At 39.5% G+C, this 22,840-nt stretch overlaps 2 protein-coding genes across 3 annotated transcripts in view; one reads left to right on the top strand and one right to left on the bottom strand.

The window, feature by feature from the left end:
- LOC140944958 (fumarate hydratase, mitochondrial-like) overlaps positions 1 to 22,840 on the bottom strand; it is an 81,570-nt gene that overhangs the window by 9,193 nt on the left and 49,537 nt on the right. Inside the window, exon 1 of one of the 2 annotated variants that reach the window (XM_073394065.1) lies at positions 13,600 to 13,603. The exons of the other annotated variant lie outside the window; for it this stretch is intronic. The gene's annotated coding sequence lies outside the window, so the exon portion shown is untranslated. Of the gene's footprint in view, positions 1 to 13,599; positions 13,604 to 22,840 lie in introns of those variants that run through there. 2 annotated transcript variants of the gene reach the window in all.
- The window catches only part of LOC140944835 (adenylate cyclase type 10-like), a 28,527-nt gene continuing 6,706 nt past the window's right edge, over positions 1,020 to 22,840 (top strand). The window contains exons 1-22 of the mRNA XM_073393937.1: positions 1,020 to 1,169; positions 1,354 to 1,461; positions 1,831 to 1,869; positions 2,559 to 2,918; positions 4,830 to 5,114; positions 5,475 to 5,560; positions 5,914 to 6,067; positions 7,389 to 7,420; positions 9,134 to 9,252; positions 9,756 to 9,832; positions 10,351 to 10,540; positions 11,839 to 11,879; positions 12,232 to 12,400; positions 13,065 to 13,257; positions 13,640 to 13,726; positions 14,101 to 14,302; positions 14,747 to 16,081; positions 16,309 to 16,463; positions 18,526 to 18,805; positions 19,076 to 19,455; positions 20,959 to 21,134; positions 22,001 to 22,148. Of these exons, the coding sequence (XP_073250038.1) occupies positions 1,118 to 1,169; positions 1,354 to 1,461; positions 1,831 to 1,869; positions 2,559 to 2,918; positions 4,830 to 5,114; positions 5,475 to 5,560; positions 5,914 to 6,067; positions 7,389 to 7,420; positions 9,134 to 9,252; positions 9,756 to 9,832; positions 10,351 to 10,540; positions 11,839 to 11,879; positions 12,232 to 12,400; positions 13,065 to 13,257; positions 13,640 to 13,726; positions 14,101 to 14,302; positions 14,747 to 16,081; positions 16,309 to 16,463; positions 18,526 to 18,805; positions 19,076 to 19,455; positions 20,959 to 21,134; positions 22,001 to 22,148 (4,668 nt within the window). The 5' untranslated portion in view covers positions 1,020 to 1,117. The remainder of the gene's footprint in view (positions 1,170 to 1,353; positions 1,462 to 1,830; positions 1,870 to 2,558; positions 2,919 to 4,829; positions 5,115 to 5,474; positions 5,561 to 5,913; positions 6,068 to 7,388; positions 7,421 to 9,133; positions 9,253 to 9,755; positions 9,833 to 10,350; positions 10,541 to 11,838; positions 11,880 to 12,231; positions 12,401 to 13,064; positions 13,258 to 13,639; positions 13,727 to 14,100; positions 14,303 to 14,746; positions 16,082 to 16,308; positions 16,464 to 18,525; positions 18,806 to 19,075; positions 19,456 to 20,958; positions 21,135 to 22,000; positions 22,149 to 22,840) is intronic.

The raw sequence follows: 22,840 nt of genomic DNA, 5'->3' as shown, positions 1-22,840 counted from the left end.
CTGGATAGTGATTTATCCAATGGAGCGCTCAAAGTATCCAAGGTTTGAACAACTGGGCCAGAATTTAAACTACAAGTTTTGCACTTTCAGATGAGTGGCAAGTGCGGCTGCTTGGGTGAAGGGCAAACTCACCACTGAGCTATTTAAAATGGGTAAAGACCGAGTGGAGGTACTTATACCACAAAAACGTGCAGGTAACTGTTGTTCTTTTACACTGTCACAGTTGTAACAAGAACGACAACAACAAAACGACTGTTTGAAACTTACTGACTAGATCGTTAAGTGCGATCCATATATTAACCTAAATGTCAGGACTGGATTACCCAGACTAACCCTAGGTTACCGATCATTTTCTCTCTTGTGGTACCCAAATTATGGAACAGTGTGCCTGCGATCTGATCCGAAACGTGCCGTCATGTGAGATTAGAGATTCTACTCACTAGGACGACTACGAATACGAGATTTTCGCTTTAGTAGCAGTTCTCGCGTGCGGACCAGCGTCTTTTTGGCTGGAAACGTGACTGTCGGCGTCATTCTACTACGAGTTTTAGAGAGAATATCGTAGTGGCGGAAAAAAGATACCAAATGTTAGAGGTTTTATCATTTTGCGATCAGGAGGGCTTAACCTCCTCAAATAGAAATAACAGTGCAAACTTTCTTGGTGAAAAAAAGTACGATGAAGCTTTGTGGGATGTCTATTTTTTGACTGCGGAATACTCGAAAAAACTTGAAGTCAAATATCGTTCTTGTAGTCGTTCGCGTCCTCGAAACTAAAGGTCTCTATTTACAGCTGACTGGAATGCCGTCCGTGATTAGTCTATGGACTCTAGCGGATTACACCTATGATAGCTACTTGCATGTGTCAAGGCTGTTACCGGGGATTGCTACAGATAAAATGGCGTCAATGATCACATGGTCGGCACGTGTATTTTGAGAACCTGTATCTCGCAGTGACGCATTGCATGGCGATAAAGTCACTGACCAGTATAATAAGTGTTTTTAAAATCATCTTTCAGGTCAATCTAATGGTAACCAAGAATCTGGGGATTCCACTGCTTTACGTCAGCTACTGACACATGTCCCGGATATAGTGATCAACTGCGACCATAAGAAGTCTATGCCACGTGTCAATCACGTGGTGGGCGTGTGCATGTTTGCTGACATATCAGGTAAGAGGTGTCCGGCATAGCTTGAGTCAAAGGGCCATTTGCATCTAAAATTTTTAACCTTATCAATTTGTGGTAAACCGCGCCACTCGAATGGCAAATGAACTGATTCAAATTTATAACCAGTTTTTCACATTCTCCAACAGTAACACAGTGAAATAGTCACAAGCCTAACTTATTTTTCCAGGTTTCACATCACTGTGCGAGACATACGCCTTGAAAGCTTCAGAGGAATCTTGTGGCACAGACAAACTTACAACCACATTGAACACTTATTTAGGAAAGATAGTGGAAGGTAGGTGATAAAAAATGGTCCCCGATGTGACCTATACTGGTCATAACATCACTCACATGAGTCACTTACATATCTCAAATACATATCAAAGACTAGCCTGGAATAGCTCCTAATATATGGAAGAGAAGTATTATAGAGACAAAAACATTTAAAAAGTGGCACAACTTAGAGTTTTTTTATAGGGCCAGCGCATTCTGCAGATGAGCTTGTTAGTAACTGCTTGATCAAAAGTTTTCACATTGTATACAACATAGTGATAAAGTTTTTTAATAGTTATAATGATGTACCTGTCTGAAATGGTATTCAATAATACGTATCATGGGGAGAAATTAGAGCAGCAGTACTCTTTTGGACGCTTCGTTCTTTCAGATATCTTGAAGCATGGAGGAGATGTCTTAAAATTTGCTGGTATGTAGAAATTCATCATTTAATTACAAAGCGCGTCCAAACCAAGATTCTGGGCACAATCAAAGGAAAATACACGTTTGATTTTATGTCTTCTGCTCTTTGTCTTTGAAGTGCCATAAATATAAGTTCGCTGTATCAGTTTCGTTTTAATATTACAGCGAGTATTTTATTATCCTGCTATCTAGCAGAGTCTCTTCGATCTTTCCTAGATGAGTCGGGAAAGAGGAAGCGACTTATCTAGGAAGATCGAAGGAAACTCTGTTCGCAGGGTAGTATGTTATAGCAACTTGTTTTCTTTTTAATTTGCCGCGAGGAAACTGTCAGGGACTAGCTACAAAATGTAAACCAAAACCTATTAGCAGTTAGCTTTCGTATGCTGCTACCTGAGTTTTAAAAGCGATTCAATTAACACTAGCCTCGGAAAGAAATTTCGCATTTCCACGCTGCAATGTAGTATCCTTTGTATACAATTTCTTACATTTAGGTTTTAATTTATAAAGTGCATTTCTGAACATTCAAATGAAAGCTATAGAGCGGCGCTCTTGACATTCAACTCTCAATGGGAATAAAGTACAAACTTAAGATATGCAATGCATGTAGTATTAGTGTACGACTGTAATTTTAACAAGAGAAGATATTTGAAAACTCCTATGAAAGCTTACATAGAAGTTAATTTATCTTTGTTCTAGGTGATGCCCTACTCGCTTTGTGGAAGTCTGAAGATAGTGCACTGGACATGACGCTTCTTATTAACAAAGCTATCATTTGTAGCATAGACATTCAAGAAGAATGTGATAACTACATGACTGATGTAGGGGTTGTGCTCGGGGTTAAAATCGCTTTATCGGTCGGTAAAATGCAAATCACTCATGTGGGAGTAGCGGAAAGCAAACATTTCGATTTATCAGGGTCAGCAGTTGATGACGTTAACGCAGCGGAGAAGTGGGCGGAACCTGGGTCGATAATTTTATCACGTTTAGCTTATTTGAATTGCGACCAGTCTTTGTTCTTATTTGAGATCATGGATGATGGATTTCACTACAGGGTAAGTTACCTTCGTATGATGGTACAGTTCAAAATATGAGTCATTTCATATGTTTCCATTCGTGTCATTTTGACCATTGGGTATGTTATGAACTCACAATGGCTTGCTCTCCAGTTGGCTTGATTAGCTCAATGGATAGAGCGTTGTGTCCGGTCGTCGCAAAGGTTAGGGTTCTATTCCCGGTCAAGAATGAATTTTTTTTGGTTCTTTTGCAACAGCTTAGGTTTTTCACTCTATTGTGATGATCATGTTCACTTTCAAATCTTTACCCCCAGTTTAGAATGTGATTCATTTCAGTTCCTTGTTTGCTTGGAACGTCTTTTAGTGTTACCAGTGCACTGACTGTACGCTGATAAACTCGTGATGGCCAGTTTTTAAGAAAACGCTGGTTGTTAGGAAAGGACATGAAGCTGAATTAAGTCAAAGAAGCTGTGGAAGGACTTACATAAGAACGGGACCGGGATTTTTTTTTCGGCAATTTAAATTTAACACCTAACGGAAACAAAACCCGGTTACTAAGCCCGGTAAGGCTTTACTTTACTCCCAAAAAGAACACAAAATAAGAGCCAGGTGTTGACTTATCAATATGTCGTCGACACAGTATTCTTTTCGCTCAACACTATGCGATACCTGCACTGGTAAAAATATTGTCTCTTCGTCCTAAAAACAGTACCTGAGACTGAAATCTGCAATTGATACCCCATAATAAGACGACGAGCATCCCCCCTTACTTTCATAAATGAGTTCCCCCCGGGTGCAAGAGTAAGATTGTATACATGAACCTTATTCAGTTACTATCACCATAAGATTGCTATCATAATTAGCATCAACACGACCAGTAGTATAGAAGGGATGTTTTAAGCCTCTTTTGAGGGAAAATCGCATGTATTTATTTGAGGGGGAATACATTGGCGCTGATGACGTCATAGCCTTTTGTCTTTTGCGCATGAATTATTAAGTATGGAGGAGTCTCATTAAGAAAAGCTTATGTATATTTTAAGCGTATTAACCAGTATCAGCACTGACAATATTAAGTCTTCAAAATCACCATCACCACAACCATTATTGCTATTACCATAAGCGTCACCTTCATTAACATTAGTATCAAATCCATTGCCGGGGAAATTCGAACTTTATCACTGAAATCATCATCATCATCACCATCAGGACCACCATCATCATTTCATATTATACACTTAATGTCAGATCCCGAGGGAAACAGTTAGTTTTGTTTTCCCGAGAGTCCAGATGTTTCCCGAGACGAAGTCGAGGGAAACTTCAGGACTTTCGGGAAAACAAAAACTAACTGGTTTCCTGAGGGACCTGGCATTAAGTGTTTTGTTACATGATTTCTAGACTTTCACTTCAACAGCAACAAAAGAATAACCGGAGCGAACCAAAACGGTCGACTCGGTACTTATAACGGCACAAATTTAATTCTCAAAACCACTGAATGAATGATTCACAAAGTACCTTCCTTATATTATCTGCATCATTTTCCTCCACTAGCTGCTGTTTTTCTTCGGGGAACTTCGATTCTTGGATCACTTTAATAATCGTTGCTTTTTAGCTTAAGGCTTCGTGTTTGTGTAGCTTAAGGCTTCGTGTTTGTGTTGTGTTCATTCAAGAAAAAGAAAACTAGCAGAACTGGGAGCGTTTTTCCCGCGTTTTGTCACGCCACTTTCCACCATGCTTTGATCACGTGCTGTAATGTAGCCCCAACGGGGTACATTGCTTAATGTATCACGATCGGGATACATTAGATTTTAGTCAAGGCCACGTGACCAAGAATCGACCAATGGCAATCCCTGTTTAGTTGAGTGAAAGTCTAGAAATATAACAATATACCATTATTATCATCGTCATCGTCATGATCGGTACGTACTTAGTGTCTGTCTTGTTCCTTTCCAGGTAGCTGGTGCAAAACTAGAGGAAGAGGCCTCCACTATGACCACAGTAAATCCAACTGGTGTTCAGTTAGCTCTTATGTCTGGCTTACTTTCCACAAACGCTGTCTTGTTATCAACACCATCAGTGGCCAAGAGAATATTCGGCCCTCATGTGGGTACTTTGATGTCTCGCTATCATCCACAGTTAAAACTTCCCAGAATTTTTAGCAAAAAGAGTCAGGCAGAACAGAAAGATCAGAAATGTAAAGTCACCGGCAAGGTGCTGAAAAGTGAAAGTTTTCACGATCCAGGTTAGTTATATTTTGCGCGTAACTTTTAAAACAAACATATTTCTCTTAGGTTTTAATCTCTCTCTTTCCACTGCTAGTAGAAAGTGCAATTCCTGATATATTGGCGCCTCTGTGTGATTTAACGATATTTATGCATGTAATAATGAATGACAAGGAACTTTGCAAAAAACAAAAACAAACAAAAAAAAACTCAAATGCATAGTCATATTAAGAGAAAGCTCGTTATGGAAAGATTTGAAAACAAATCCTTTTAATAACATTTGATTTTCTTACTTCAATTTTCTTGGCACACCGATTTCTCTGCTTCCCAGTCTTAATCGGGGGATGCAGTTATAGAGCTTACAATTTCTTCTTTTTCAGATCACCGAACTGATATTTACAGCAAACTGAATGATCAGGATATTGCTGATCTTCGTGCCTATGTCTCCAAACCGGTTCTGTCAAAGGTCTGCATTTGAACCATTTATCTGCCTTGTTAGCCATGCAGGATTCGGGTCTTGTATTATTTCCATACCCTAAGAAAATAAAAGTAGATGTTCAATTAAACGTCAGATTTCAGTTATTTCAGTTGTAAGCTGGAGTAAATGAGAAAGTAGCGGCAAAAACAAAGGAATAAATGAATTAAAATGCTTGTGCACTGATATCTTATGGCGACTTTATCACCCCAGCAAATGTGCTGGCCCTTGCTCATGCGTACGCCACATCCGCGTACCGCTCTCTAGGTTTTGGTGACAAAAACCTTTGCTTACGTCTGTACCAATGATGACTATAACCCCTGTTTCATGATCCTGCATTGTAGATCGACCATGACCAGGACCTACAATGGTTGTCAGAAATGCGTCAAGTTTCTGTGTTATTTATAAATATGGTGCTACCCGCCAAAGGAAGTTCTCATTCCTGGGCTTTACAAAAGGCTTTTGAGGTTATTCATGAAAGCGCCAGGAGACTGAGAGGTAAGGTTTACAACGGAGATATTTAGACAACGGCACGTTAACGTTTTTAAAGAAGAAGCGAAGCATATTTGGTGGGAAATTAGTTTACGAATGACGGAAGCTAACTAAGTAGGAAAAAAAGTAAGAAAATGGAGATGCGATTATAAAAGCTTACTGTTTTGGAAACTCCATGGAAATATTTTACAATTGGGAAGCCCTATTTAATTAGTCAGGGGCACCCAACGAGAATATAGTTAAAACCACTTAAACATAGAATTGTTAAACGTATTTTAGTATTTAAACGATAGATATAGGCATATTTTTATCCCCTAAAAATTTTTGATCTGTTTGGATTTCCTAGCTGAAAGTCTAGTGATCCGAAAATTATAGGGATCAAAACTTACCTTTTCGAAAATTTCAGCCAGAAAAAAGGCTCCCGAAAATTCTAGGTGACCTTTTTAGGGTAAAAATCCATTTTTTAGATGTTCGAAAATCCTAGGAGAGGCAGGCAAGCAAGAAATTTTACAACAAATGTTCCGAAGATTCTAGATTTCAAATCGTCTTCCGAACAGATATTTTCCCGAAAATTGTCGTTGGGTGCCCCTGATTAGTGAGAAAAGAAGAGGACACCGATTATGGTTTGCACTTACGTATAGTGATTGGGTAAGCACTGTTTTACAATGGATAGCTTTTATTTACTGTTTTAGAAACTCTATAGAAATATTCTATATTTTCTTCGACTTGCTACTAATCATTTGATACTGGGCAGTGGTTGAATAAGAGATAAATATAGTAAACCGGAGTTAAAAGCTTCCTACGTTTCCTTACTTTGGTCTTTTTTTGGTTTTAATTTGATAATTTGAGACAAGGTTTCCTCAGTGTGTAGAGCAAACAGTTTTCAAACAGTTTATCACCACCCATCTACTCAGGACAAGTTTCAGCGAGCAGGGTTAGTGAGGGATCCGACCTCCTTCTAAGCTATAGAATGAAGACGCTACTAAAGGTTCTGCCTTTGTTTCACATCTTCAAACGGCTCTGGACCTTATACTCTTCTCGGATATGAAGGGAAAAGTCCCTGTCCTCCCATCGCACTTTCACTGATATTACCCGGATTGTGGTATATATATAAAGCAATTAGAAGTGACTACCGATATTTTTTTATCTCGCTGCCTGACACTAAGGTCCCAGTTCTGTTATGTGAACCATCACGTCAATGTGAGTTGAGTGTTCTGTAATCAAGAATCCAAATTAAACTTTTCTAGACATTATAGATCATGAGTATTTACCCAATTGTTTTCCCTTATGACATTTCCTGATTGATTCTTGTAATTTACAATGGCAGGTAATCTGAACAAGGTCTTCTCCTTTGATAAGGTACGAGTTATAACAAATAAAGTAAGATTAACGCAGCTTTCTCCTCTCAGATGATGTCATTTCGTTCGTATATAACATGTCACTCGACAAGTGCAATCATATGCTTGTGCGATATTTGCAACAATGCAATTCCAGGGACGGCGGAACATATTTTTCAAGTGGGGAGCTGACAAGCGACTTAAAGTGGGGAGGCTAAGGGCACCCCCACATAGTAAGTCTTTATTTTTCGGGTAAAAAAATGGGGTTTTAAAATGGGGTCTTAAAATGGGGTCTCTACAGCTCCCCCAGCCATCGCCGTCTCAGAATCCAAACACCATTTAACGAAATTTTAAGGATTTGACCAAGTAGTAGCCTGCGAATCGGATGTAGAGAAGCGACAGCCCGAAATACATCTGTTTTCCCAGGCTAGCTAAGTAGGATTTAAGCTCATGACTAGCAGGAAAATAAATAAATTTAAGCTTGGTCCTTCAATATACGTTACCTTCTGATTTGGAATGCCTTTGTATAGTTTTATAATAGTATAATAATATATATTAATGAACACAAGATAAATGTTTTTTTTTACCTACCTTATAGGAGTGCTCAATGCATAAATCATGCAGGGCGCAATTCAAATAAGTCTTTGTAATGGTTATTTCCGACGAAATCGAAGCCGCGACGATAGCTACTGACCCGGGTATTGATGAAGCAACCATGAGACTAAAGCAACGTTTGTATCGCCATTCCGATCAAGTTTGACCACGTCAGTAGGCGGGCAATGACGGCAAATAAATCTGCCAAAAAGTGGGCCGAGCGTTCAGAGTTTTTGTTTTGCTGACTAAAGCTGTTGCTTGTTTATTTTCTCGTTTCTGTCGTCGTTTCGGTTGCGCTGAGCTCGCTGTTAACGTCACCACGTAAAATAATTCTTGATATGGACGGTTTTTCCTCAAAAAACGACGATTTAATGGAAAACGTGCGACGAAATCGACCTTCCGCAGGTACTCATACGGAGGATGACAAATGTAAAGCATGAAAAGTTGTAACTCGGATTGTCACGCACTAAGCGATCATCGGGCTAAATGCTATATATATCAGCACGAAGGGTGATTGGCTCTTTCCTGGGCATTTTACGTATACGGTTATATTATCAGCTTCCTCATGATCAGACGTCACAGCAGGTCACGGCCTTTCGCATACTTCTTATCACTGTCGTACTTTGCGGCGCATCGGTTGCCCCAAATACGGTAGTTTAAACTGCGCCTCCGTTTATAATGTTCCTTGGCAAGAATTCTGCTGTTTGGTGGCAAGGCGTAGCTGAGACCTTGCGGCGTGTTTGCCATATTAAACTGCTGCCTGATTACACAGTTTTGTAGTGCATCAGTAGCGAATCAGTAGCTAAAGCATGACTAAATAGCTTGTAGTGAGTCCTAGATCGCTGTTAGAACCTCAAAAATTGAAGTACAAAACAATTTGCAAGCCTATCTTCTCTCTCAGAAAACTGCAGTTCTTATTGAGTGGATAACATTCAACTTCAAAACTTAAATCCATAAATCTCGTTATTTGCACGTATTTTCTGACGCAGGTGCTACGAGCATTTTTCTGAAGACTGAAAAGCAGTCAGTGACGGCACATGCAAGTTCTTAATGTTTGAGGCATGGCTAATGCTTTAATGTCTACTTGGAGAATATTACCATGGTAGTAATTGAATTGCCATATTTTCCAACTGCTTGACAGGGTTGCACCTTTATTGTTATATTTGGCTTACCTGGGGATAAGCACGAGGACGACCCTGCACGAGCACTAAAAGCTGGCCATCGGATAATGGACGCACTACATCAGATCATGGAGATCACGTGAGTATCAAGACAAATTGATAATAATAATCCTGAATTCACGGTGTTGTAATGAAGCATGAAGCAATTAAGGTTGAATCCTCGACCGGAATAAACCTTTGAACTTCTGTGAGATGATCTTACGACTTCTTCGAACAACTGAGCTACGTACGAAGCGAGCCACAATGCTATAAGGATTTTTTTAATGTGACATGTGCTCTTAGTGCCAGGTAGAAAAAGCCATTGAAAACTTAACCTCTCCATCTCCAGAGTTATCATTGAGACAAAATCTAATCCAAAACAGCCTCAAACACGATGGATTCTGTAGGCAACTGATCTGCGATTTAACGAAAGGTCAAAATCACATTGACTTAGTAAACCGTAATAAAGGTATTTACTCTTGCAAACACATTCTTGTTAAAATCACACAAGAGCCATAACTCTTGAATCACATCATTGACTCAATAAACCGTAAAAAGGTGTTAACTTGTAAATACATTCTTGTTAATTACTTTAAATTTTAGAAACGAATCTATTGGTGTAACAACCGGCCGAGCCTTCTGTGGTGTAGTAGGTCATCGAGACCGACACGAGTATACAGGTAACAGTCAAGTTCATATACAGCTATATACGAATATACCGCTCACTGATATCGTTTGTCTGGTCCATGCCTTAAATTACGTAATATATATGTAGTCACCGCACCCAAGGGACAACACAAGGCGGTAGCAAACTGGCCGTGCCTTTGCGAAATGATTTCTGGTAATTCGCTTTTGAAATGAAATTTCCATAAAACTCCAAACTACTTGAGACACCCTGGAAAGGTATACGGGCCTTTTAAAAAAACTCTCGGAAATTATTAGCACTGAATTCCTTTAAAGTTTCTGAAGTTCCCCTACGAGAATTTAACACTCTTTCCAGGAATTTTATAGAATTAGTAGCACGGCAATCAGGATAAATAAAGTAGAATAAGAATAAGCAATTATCCAATAATAGACAGTGTAGTACATAAGGTTAATTCGTTTGGTAGTGTGTGGAAAGGGGGCTATGAGAACCTTTGTCTATTTTCCATGTCGATGTTGAGCAGAGTCGGTAATTTTTGTCCCGATATTTTGACAGTTATTGGACGGAAAGTAAACATGGCGGCCAGGCTCATGGTGAATTACCCAGAAGTACTGTCTTGTGACGATGACACCTACAGATCTGGCAAGTCCAAGTTGAAGAAGGAGGATTTCGTCACGTTGCCCTTTGTAAAACTGAAAGGTATCGCTGAACCAGGAACAGTGAGAGAATATAACAGACACCATGAGTAAGTACTATATTCATAACAGCTTTGTTGAAGGATCTTATCCCCCAGTGAAATATGCTATAACTATGATTCTTATATAGCTAGAAATTTTTTCCCAACAGCGCGTGCTCTCATTGCTTTCTTCGAAATCACATGACATCTAACAATAAAACTGTTTCCCGCCAAAATCTTTGAGCAGGCAACATTGCAAAATCTATGACGTCAGAGGGTAACAGTGCACCGTTACCCGACTCTTACCCGCGAATGTTGACCGACGACTGCCGTTACAGCGAGGTTTAATGAATTTCCAGCTATATAACAAATCACTTAATGAATGGTCCTGGAAACGGTTAATTTTGTCCCAGTCATTATGTGTTTATTATTATCATTATTGCTATTCCGTAATATATTTATGGCGCGTTTTTCTGACCGCACTCCGAAATTTGAGGTCAATTCTTTGCTTAGTTAGTGAGTTTACCCCTTACACGAAATGCCCCTGTAGAGTCATGAACACACATAGCATTGAAACTTGAAAAAGTTGGCCCAGCTTCCTCAAGTTTAAATTCATTTCCATCCCAACAATCCGCTGCACCAGACGACAGGAAACACTTTCAATGGCTAAATATAGTCTTAAATAACAAAACTGGGCCATTATTATGAAAATTCTCTTGATGCCAAGACAAGTTCTAGCTGTTTAAAAAGATGGAAAATAGCTTGACATAGCTCACTAAGAAAGGCTAAGGGTGCATTCGATTGACCATATTCCGGAATAAGTCATAACTCCCTGACTTTTAACTTCTTTGTCTCTCTCTGAGCAGGACAGCTCTCTTAAGGCGAAAAAATAGTACCGATTCCCATAGTGCCATTCTTGGAGGATTAGACTGAATACAGTGATTATACCTCATGAGTTGTTTGAATAAAACCAATTATTTATTTACTTAAAAATTAGGTTCGCCAACTACTGGCAGGGTCACAGCAATCGGGCGTGGCGCCAATTTCTGCGGGGCCTTAGTAGTCCCTCCCTCCATGCGAGATAGCCCACCACACCAGGGTCTACGTTTCCTACTCTTTGCAAACAGTGAGTGGGTCCTTTAACATACCACAGAGTTTATATGTAAAGAGTTGTGAGACGAGGCCTACGGTTTGCACTGTATCTTCCTTATACGAGACGTCTAGAAAGTCTAATCGTCTTTTTACAAAGGCATAACTTTCGCCTCAGTTATTTTAAAACCCCGAGGGGTTGGTCCGGCCCTGCCGGGGTTTGAACAAGTTTCATCCCGCTCCTCGTTTCTTTGAACACGTTCTCTGTTTTTTCACAGCCGCGAAGAGGAAGAGGAGGAATATGAGTATCCTATCCTTGGTGAGCTGTAAACTGGACGAAGTTTTGCCATCGATCGGCATCGTTTTCTTCCTTCTCGCAAGAGGAGAACGTGTATAAGTTTTCTTGTACAAAGGGATGTACCTCTGATGAAGCTATGATACTAGAGCAGATTGTCACACAATATAGTCTCACCATTTATTACCTTAGGAATATTTTTTGTAATCTTCGATTGTTCAGAAACTTACACCTGTGAACCCTTTATGAACTTGTTTGCCATTGTTCACTTCTGTTTACATTGCAGGGTGAGAGCAATCAGCTTTTGTCTATACCTGTCTTAAATTCATTCTCTGTGGAAAAGTTAGGGAATGTATAAATGTTTGATTTTTTTTAGGAAGAGGAGAAGAAATTGATGAAATGAAGGAGTTGCTTCATGCCATTAAGTGTGATAATACTCGTGTGAGTGGCAACAGGCGAGTTGTGGTGATTGAAGGAGAAGGAGGAATTGGTAAAACAAGAGTTATGGAGGCACTTATGGATACCGCTGAGGATGAAGAATTCAAGTAATACACAACAGTCGAAATTTCCATTCAAATTTTAAGCTGTGCTTTCTTGAATGAGCTGTGTCACGAAAATAATTGAATTCAAACAGTGGGAACTGCCACCAAATTGAATGAAACATAAAAATAACCGCTAAAAACGTTGAAAGAAGGTATGAATAACTCAGAAAAAGCAAAAGGAGGCACGGGATCATGGACAAATTCTAAGAAGATTGAAACGGATTGCAATTGTCATTCTTGAAAGCTTGTCAGCTTAACAGTTTTTCAAAGTTAATTTTTGTTGATTGTGGCGTTTGATATAATGCTTGGGACGTATATTTGCTTGACACAAAGCTGCGATCTTGCCATTCACAAGTTATATCTTAATTTTAATAAGGACGTGCAGGTGGTATTATGAGAAAATAAAATGACACAGCCACTTTAACACATATGGAAAGCTGAGTGACCAAGCCTTCAGCTAGTTATATTTGGTGGCTGCATGTTTTGTATTTGCCTAACAAAGACGAGGGCAGCACGCCATCTGAGGAGAGTCATGCAAGCTTAATTTACGCGATCCAAATCTTCGTTAGTGTCAATCAGTTAGTCACCATTAGCCAAAAACTTCCACGTAACCGTATACGTGTTACCTACGAAAATAGGGTCAAATTCTCACGTTCTGTTTCCTCAGGGTAGATTACGTGGAGGCTGACATGGCGCATGCGCACACGCCGTATCATGTAGTTCAGACTCTTATAACCAATTTATTGTTACTGGATACGTGCCGAACAGCTTCAGAGAAAGAACATGCGCTCTTGGAGCATATCACTGACCTTAAACTGCGAGAAAAGGTGTTTCTGTTAAATGACTTGCTTGGCACACATGTAAGTACAGCCGTACCAGCGTTGGGAATATTTATTCCAGAAAGACAGTATGCAGAACATTTTTTTGGATTTGTGGTACTTAACACGTTTGAGCATTGTCATTACTTTGGTGTGTTTGTAATATAATAGAACTAATTCCATTGGGTCTCACTGTAGTTAAGTGGTGTTTAATGCGGTTTAATGATATTAGCCTCGGAGGAGGTTTACTTGAAGAAAAGGACTGTTGTCTCTCTTGAAACTAGGACAGATGCAAAAGGAAGGGCGGGGAGGGTTATATCTTTGGGAATAGGCATTGTTTGCATATCATTCCGAGTTCATTTGCTCAGGACGTCATATTTTATCTGCAGTGTTCCGCATGTTTTTGGACTTATTTTCGTTTCAGATACTCCCGAATCCCGATTTTGCTCATTTGGACTCAGATAAAATTACTCAACATTTCCACATGCTTTTGTTTGACATTGTTCACCAGGTAGGTGTCTCAAGGTTTTAGAATATACATTCACTCTATTTCCTTCCCTTCTGTTGCCGTTCTCGCCTTGGGCGTACGTCATCTTACATCGTACTTCCACACCTAGCACGTTACGAACTAAACTGACTTCACTATCGTGTTCGCGTTCCATTCTATGACTGTTCCGTTGTTTTAATGGCAACTATGCTGAAACCTCTGATTCACTTGGCCTCGAGACTCAGGCTGATAACAGCTTGGTAAAGCATCTTTCGTAAGTGATTCAGGATTCTTTCTCAATTATAAGGTTCTTTCTCGACGTCTCAATTTGTAAAATGGTACTGATTTAGTAATAGATTTCATTGTATTAAAAGAATCTGTACCCACATATTTTTCAGTTCGCTGTCAGACAACCGTGCTTGTTCGCTGTGGACAATGCGCAGTTTATCGATCAGGAATCATGGGATTTTTTAGAAGACTTGTCCAAAGACTCCCACGCGATTTTGGTATTAGCTCTCAGGCCTTTCTCTTCCTCAAACCCACCTTGCGAGGCAGCTACCAGGCTGATTCAACATGACGTGACCAAGAAAATCAAATTAGGTCAGATAAGGTTAATTGTCTCTCGTACGGATTAACCTAAGCTCATTAATTGACTGTCCATATTGAAGTTGTCCACGAGTCTGTGTCGAATTGTACCGAATGCTTAGGGGACGTTATTGCTTCTTCAAGAGAGCCTTTTCACATAACGTCACGGCAGCTATATTGGAGTTCCACAACAATGAAACGGCGGTCATATCGTTGTTTTAAACCAATCCTTTGAGAGTTAAACACTTTTCTTATGTAAACGCTTCTTTTTCCCAATAAATTTTCATAGATGCTGGACACCTTATAAGATAATCAGGGCAAAATGTACTGTACTTTTCCATTGGTTGTAAATGCTATTAATATTTCTTTATTTGATACTTTGTGATCAACATTTCACAAATCGACTTCGATTTCGTTCCATCGTTACATCTGACAAACGTAATCTTGTATGATCTATAGGAGGCCTGTCGCCCCACGTTATGAGTGACCTGACATGTCAGTTTATGGACGTCATGTTCATTCCCAATGAACTGGACGAGATTATTCGGCTGAAAAGCCACGGTATAGCTTCATGGTGTGAACAGCTCATCAAAGACATGCTAGGGAGCGAGGTTATTCAAATTGTCGATGAGGACCAAGCCTTCCCGAAAAAGGAATCTTCTTTCGATTTTCTATCACTTGATGCTTCTACAACGAGCCTTGCTTTTAAAAAACACAAGGAGCTGTCTGATCCCTCTCGCCCAAGGACTCCGTTTTATAGCGAAAGTGGTCAGTTACGAGCTGGTAGTGCAGAACCCAGACGAATGACTCTCGCTGTGAGCAGAGGAATTACACCGAGTCTCTTTGGTGGTGGTTACCAAGAATCTGGTGGCTCCTCTGCAACCTGGCGAAAGGAAAGGCGGAAATCAACTGGTTCCACTAAGAGCATCCACTTTAACTTGGAGGGCCTTGAAAGTAAAACGAAAATGAATGATTCAGAAATTGATTCCAGTAGAGGTTCTCGACGTATCAGCCTTTTCTCTGAAGAAGAATTACCACAAGAAAAACCAAAGTTCAATTTGGATCTTGCAAATTTCGTGCCTGCATCAGAAAATTCAATGCCTTTGGACACCAAGAAAGTGTGTATTATCAATCCAGGTGTTGACATTTCCAAAGTGGTAGTTCCAGAATCTGTTAAAGACATGGTCCTGGCTCGCATCGACAGAATGATGCCTTTAGAACAAGTGACTTTAAAATGCGCCAGTATTTTGGGTACTGAATTTCATAGAAACGTGCTTCAGGCAATTCTACCTGGGTCTTGTCGAGGAACTTTCGATTTGGTGCTTTACAACCTTGCTAAGGAATCGATCGTAGAGTGTGCCAGTTTGGCAGCCCAACATCAAAATGCTCACAACCATCATGGATTCTACGACTTCAATGATCCTGTACAAGCTCACCAACACACACATCACCATCATCATCACCATCACCACAGTGTTGCGAGCTCAATCCATGGTTCCGTTTTCTGTGGCTGTTATGCGGACGAGATGACCAAAGTAATAAACTTATCCAGACTTATGACTCCAAGTGGACCAAAGAAGCACTGTTTACATCTGAGATTTGTAAACACGTACGTCCAAGAGACATCGTATTCGCTCTGGCTTGAAGATCAGAGAAGAGAATTGCACGAAAAAGCAGCAATGTTTCTTGAGTCGCAGGCTCACAAGTGTAAATCTTGTGGGGGAGGTGGATTTGTCGCTAAACAAGTTGATACTCACGAGGCACAGGGTTCCCAGGGTCAGAAAAGGGCTAGCGGTAAGTGCGACAATGGCATATAACTTCATTTTCTTTTAACTGTATGAATGGTTATTCTTTCTTCTCTGTTTTTTAAGTAAACTGTTAACGTGACTATTGATGGAAATCTCGCTTACGTTTGAATATTCTGTAAAAAAAATTAAAAAAAACTCGGAAAAGATAATGTTAAATAAGATTAGCGTTGCTTGTTAGTACATTTTGAAGTAGTTAATAAGAGACCATTTCAGGTACATCTGGCAGATCCACAGCAGAATTTTCATCCAAGATGACCAAGCGACGGAAAACAATGGAAATGAGAGAGAAGGTGCAAAGCCAGGGAGCATTTTCTTCACGTGCGCATGAGCGATCAGCCGAAATCGCAGGAACAAGCAGTTTATTGGAGGTTTGTAGACTTTATTCCTCATTTCAAATGACCAGGCATTCACTCATATCAAAATGAATACCAGAAAGATAAATAATGCGGAGCAGGTTATATAGTTCTCTTACTGTCAGTTCGGTCAAAAATCCTTAATAGAAAGTAGTCTAAATTCTCATAAATTACAGAACAACAGTTGGAAAACTACAAGGCCAGCTTAATGTGATAAGGGAAGTTGAGAATGCCCGTATTTATCATATTTTCACTGATCCATGTCTTATAATTACCTTCTGATCCTTTTCGATAGCCACTTGAACTTGGTCGAGACCACCTCTTATAGCACGAACTTTATCAAGAAGGTACGATGAACAGTTTATCGCAACAAAATTCGATCCAAATACGGTGATGGTTTCACCTAACCTCCCACGCAGGCGTTTTTGGGGGAGCTCGTTTTTCATCCCTCCCCACAAACGCCTGCTCAACCGAAAGCAACATTCCTTTCCCAAGCTTAGCCAATCACGTTGTACTTTCCAAATTCTGGAAAGTTGACCTTGACCGCAAGGTAATCTGATAATTACTCGATCTGCATAAATGTTAGATTCAGAGCAGCAAAAATAAGATTTAAGCAAATTTTAGAATACTCCTTCTCAAACTCATTAATAATTCATAAAGAAAATTCAAAGGAAATTAATGTTTAATGAGTATTTGGATATCAGATAAAAAACTGCTCATTTTTCATCCTTAATTTCTCCTTCAAAAATGATTTTGTTTGAGAAGAAATGTCAAACATTCGACACAGTGTTTCATCACCAGATGAAACACCTCGAAGTTCGTCAAAAATACTCCGCTGCGCGTCGTATTTTCAACTCTCTTCTCGGTGTTTCATCTGGTGATGAAACACTGCATCTCATGTTTGATATATTACATGCACTTCATAACCTTAACGAAGGAAAGAAAAGAAGGAAAACGGTAACTGTAGGGTCACGGTTTAGTCGCGTTTAGCCTGTCAACACTTTATTGCACAACTGTTTATTGGTCATTTACCACGCAAATAAAACAATGGGAAAGGAATGTTGTTTCCGGCTGAGCGGGCGTTTGTGTGGAGGGATGAAAAACGAGCTCCCCTAAAAACGCCTGCGTGGGAGGCTACATTTATCCGTGAGATGTGCATGTCATGCCGCACGAGGGTACTTGAAACTAGTACAAAGATACAAAGGGCGCAAAAGTGATAAATGAATGATATAGTTTTCGGGGTTTTGAACAGTGAATTATGGGTACAGCGAAATTGGCGAAAGTAAATCAATTCTAAGGAATTTCCTTCAACTCCAATTTACCGTCTGAAGCTTGGTCTGTTATATTAATCAATCCTTTCATTTGCCCTGAGCATAACTACTGAAACAAACATTTGAAAAAAAAATCCTCTCTTCCATGTGATTATTTTGTAGTAAGGTTAAATGAAAAGTATAATGATATTGGTGAATCCGCGATCGGGCAAGATCAAGTAATCCTGTGTTCTGACTGGCTACCTGAGCGGGCAAGATGGGCCCATCCTGCCCCCTCGGGATCTCCAGCGCTGGTCCCGCAAGGAAAGGTTCTCTTTTAGGCTATATAATCAATCCTTTATATATTGACAAATCTTGCTTGGCTAAGATAACTGGATACAGGCCTCTCTCTTTTTTGGCCTTTTTTTTTAATCAACAAAAACGCAAAGAAAGAATTTGGCCAATATCCAGCCATCCTGACCTCGCGCTTATTCCACGACTGCGCGTTGGATAGGAGTTGGCTATAATCATCTCATATCCAAAAAGCGCGAGTGAAATAATTGTTTTACTAAAAACGCCAAAAAAAGATTGATAATTCTTCCCAACTTTATTTATAAAAACAACCAATTTTCTGCTTGTTTTTAATTTTAAGCAGACGCGTACAGTTACCATATTTGGAGAGCATGGTATAATGGCTCATATACCATGATGGCTAAGCCAATCAAAGCTCTAGAATTGCATTATCCGTTGATTCACTTTTTAATAAATGTATATAGACAAGCAGGTTGTTTGAAGTTAAGTCACAATCTTATTTCTTGTTTCTCAAGAAAAGAGAGAGAAGACAATCTCCAGTAGTAAAGCAAACAGCGGCAATTGCTGCTAAAACAGGCATTGGAGGAGCTTTTGCCAATACATTTGGGTTCGTCAACAATGCAGTTGTTGGACAAGCAGTGGATGACCGTAGATTCAGCTGGCTCCGCAGATTGAGCTTCAGTCGTAAAACTGGGCACCACGAGGAAGAATCAGTTTATGAAACGGATAACGCGACTGGAAAGAAAAAGCTGAGGAAGTTTTCCATGCGAAAAAAGTCGAACTGGTCTGAAAGAGGTAGAATTTTTGATTATTTGGACTTCTTTATTTCGTACCTCGTAGAAAGGCAGGGTTTTGAATTAAAACGTTACTTTTAGATTTATCATCATTCCACTGTAGCAAATATAGTATAAGGAAAACGACTCTCCCTTTTTTCTGTAAAAATCTATTCTCAAGTGTCAGAAATTGCTACTCTCATTTTTTCTGATTTTAAGCAAAATTATGGGAGGACCTTCTTGCGGAGTTTCCGCATCACGATCGCTGATCCCTAAAGCATTGTTTTTTCAGGCGATCATGTCTCCAGACCACCATCTACATCTTTAATAGAAGAGGAAGAAGATATTGATGAGCATGAAGAATACCTTAACCTAAGGGATCCTGGCGAAAAACAAAAATTGACCTTTGACCTCAGTAACTGTCAATGTGCAGAGGTGCTTGCCTCAGTCTTCCCTCAACTTGTCGATCATTGGCGCGCAGCAGGAAACAAACTTAAGACGGTGCGCTATTTAACCGAGTCTGGCGCCGCAGCATTGGCCACTTCCGCTAACATGCGGGCACTTTCATATCTGAACGAGGTTCAGTCCATCATAGAGGAGTCGAGTAAAAAGGAAGAGCAACTCTTGGCTACTATAGAAGAACGTGCGCGAGTTGAAAGTCTTATTGGACAGGTCAGAGCAAATACATGTATCTTTCCATAATACCCTGATTTGAAGCTGAACAATAACAACAACAATTTTTTCTATAGCTAGCTAACTAGTGCCACTATACAGCTTTCAGATGAATGGGCACATTGTCGATCTCATCCGGTAACTTCATTGTCATAACATTACTACGTATAGCGCAACACATTTTACAAGATATATATTCAAAATCATGATACGAAATACATTTATTTGTTAATAAGGTGGGTTCTAGACTTGATTATATGGGAAAAGATTCAATCTGATTCCCAAATTAATCATGGTAAAATCATTTATTTTCAAACGTCCTCAGGGATCAAATTAATGGTCTAGCAACTAAATTACTAGCTCAGTGAGTTCCTATTCTCACATTCTAGATAAAAAGAGGCCGAATCAATCGTCGTTACTTAAACATTTGACATGTTTTTGACTAAATGCTTAGGTGGAAGTTCAACAACAACAACAACAACAACAAGCAGTCTAAGCAAAGATGAATTTTACACAAATGCAGTCCAACCCCATTTTATGGACACCTCGTTATTAAGGACAGTTTTCTCTTTCCTTGGAGACCACTCTTACATTTTCTCCTAATTCAACCCCCGCTTGATACGAACACTCGTTAATTCGGACAACAGACACTTGTTTCTTGCCCAATCTATCGATCAACAACCAACCTCGCTAACGCAAACGCTTCATTATAAAATGTGTGCGTGATCGACCTTTCCCTTTTGTAATAAAAGTGTTCATTTCACAGCGTGTCGATATTCCCAGCGCCAATGTGCACCGGATAGGATGATTTTTAGACTTTAATTCCAGACTAGTTTTGATATCAAACGGTTCAGCAGAGAACGGTTTTGATGAGCGACTTTTGAGTGTCTTCGTGGATTCAAGCCGCGAAATGACGGCTTTGTGAAGGTTAAGAGATGTTTAATTTGACGATGCTCGTGTCCTTACTTGTGTTTTGTCACAAGTTATGTGATACAACTTGTTCTATTTAGCATTTAATTCTACACTCCCTCGAAAGTCTATTTCTTCACATGTTCATAATTTAGAATTCTGTACTCTGTTCTACACTTAAAGAATTCGTCGATATCAATTGGCGTAAAAATTTCGATGATCTAGCTACACTCAATCTACACTCTCGCTCAGTTCCACGACTCGGAACGACTACATAGTTCCAAGACTCTCGTGCAAAGTTCAGTTCTCAGATCAGGTGATGAGTTTTTCCGTTACAATGAAGCAATAATTTCCTAACATGTTTTATTACTTTAGTATTTAAGGCACTTTAATAACATGACGCACCTCTCTCCGACACCCCGTTAATGCAGACACTTTATATGGCCCCAGTGTCCGTATTAAGAGGCTTTGACTAGATTATATTGTAAATAATAAATCCAGCAGACATGCATGAATATCTCTGAAGGTTCTCTTAAAATGCTTAGTTCTTGCCAAGTCTGTGTTTCTTGTAAATGCTCTTTTTTCTGATATAAGGCATTGGCTCACATGAATCGTCTCCACGAAGCATTGGCTCACCTACTTTCAGGGCTAAGCATCTTGGGAAAGAATCAGCCAAGGTCTGATTTCGGATGCTACATGATGATCTTAAAAGAATCGTTGCGTCATTACTTGCACGTGTTTTTGCCAGGTTACTACATTGGAGAGGCGGGGTACGTATCATTAAGTATTCAACTGTCAACTGTCCTTTTCATTTATAACTAGCGATATGTGGAATAAGCCACCGTTATATATTAGAAACCCCAATAATCTTAAAGTGTTCAAAAAGGCCAAACAAAATTTTAAATTGGGATCTTTATACTAGTGTTTGTCTTGCATATGTAATTACTTTATTTTTAGCATTGTTACTATTTTTAATCTACTTTAACCTTTTCTCTCACAGTTTGTGACCTTTTCCTGAATGTTCTTATAAATTTTGGCTCTTTTAAACAGTTTTTTTTATCTGATAATATATTTTCATGTAATAGTTATATGTAGTTAAATAAGTTTTTACTGTAGTCTTATATATCACATGTACTTTCGAACGAGTTTTATTGTAAGCTCTTAGGTGTAACGTGTATAAATAAATTACTTTGTGGCTTACTTACTTGAGCGTAAGAACAAGTAGGCTGCGGTATATTCTTCAGATTTACTGTTTAAATGGAACTGAGTATCTGGATAAATGAACCGATTGTACTACATTTTCCACCAAGTGATATCGAACGTCAGTATTAAAACTGAAACGCCTTACAGTTACCTTCACGGCCTTACAGTTACCTTCACTGGACTGTTGTATCTGAAAGTGTTCGAGATATGGACAAGTCGCAGCACATGAACGCCATGGTCTTGTTTCCTTGCTCTTATGCCTTATGTCGGTTCATTCAAGGTCCCTTATAACATTTTAACGTGAAATAGGACACAGGAGATAAAAATAGCATCGATCCTAGAAGTCAGTGGCAATTTTCCACTTACATTATCTCTCACTGTTTTAGTCCTTTAGTCCATTTATATATGTGGTGTTAATTGTTTCTTTTTCAAGGGACAACTCAGCTCGACTGATTGAACAATCGCGATGCCTGAGCCATCTTAGCCACGTGTACCATTCCCTGCAACAGAACAACAGATCGCTGATGGCTGCCCTACAGGAGCTCAACGCTGCTGAAGAAGCCGAAGAAAACCTGCATGAGGTGTGTTCGGTAGATGGAGTCTTTTAAAACGGTTTTCGAGGTGCCAGGAGGATAGTAAAAATTGACTCAGTTTCAGTAATATATTTCCAGAACCGAAGGCTGACTGTTTGAATTCTGATCAGTTCACCCAGGCAGTTCAGGCATAGAGATAAAAAACGTCATAACCCTTTAATGGCCAAAGGCTGCAATTGCTAGGAGAGTAAATAAAACGAGAGTACCAACGCTGGAACAAATTATTTTGATTCTGTATTAAGAGACACCTAGAAGTGTTTTCCTTCAGGTGATTTTAGTTGATTGGTTGAGGTGACAGTTGTTGCTGAAAAACGAGGGACAACAACACTCGATAATACCAAAAGAGCTTAACCCCCTTTGGCGTTCTAGTTAAAATATAACTCATGAGCCTTCGGATTCTGAAATAGTCAATCCAAACGTCACAGTAAAGACCATTCCGAATAATAAAAGCAGTCTTTTTTCGTAAATTTGGATGCACCTCTATATGCCAGAAACCACTTTTGACATCAGTCGTCGAAAATATACTTGTACCAGCTGAGGAATCTAGCGCATCTCTAGCTAAAGGCAACTGAAATTAATCTACCCACATGATAAAGTAGGTTTAAAAATCAACGCAAAATCTAAAGCATCCATCCTTCTCTTGACAAAAACAACTAGAGAGCTCCATGGGGAGACAGACT

Source organism: Porites lutea, chromosome 7 (assembly GCF_958299795.1).
Source record: "Porites lutea chromosome 7, jaPorLute2.1, whole genome shotgun sequence".
In the NCBI taxonomy this organism is placed as follows: domain Eukaryota; kingdom Metazoa; phylum Cnidaria; class Anthozoa; order Scleractinia; family Poritidae; genus Porites; species Porites lutea.
The sequence above is the reverse complement of the archived record's forward strand: the minus strand, read 5'-3'. Positions and strand labels throughout refer to the sequence as shown.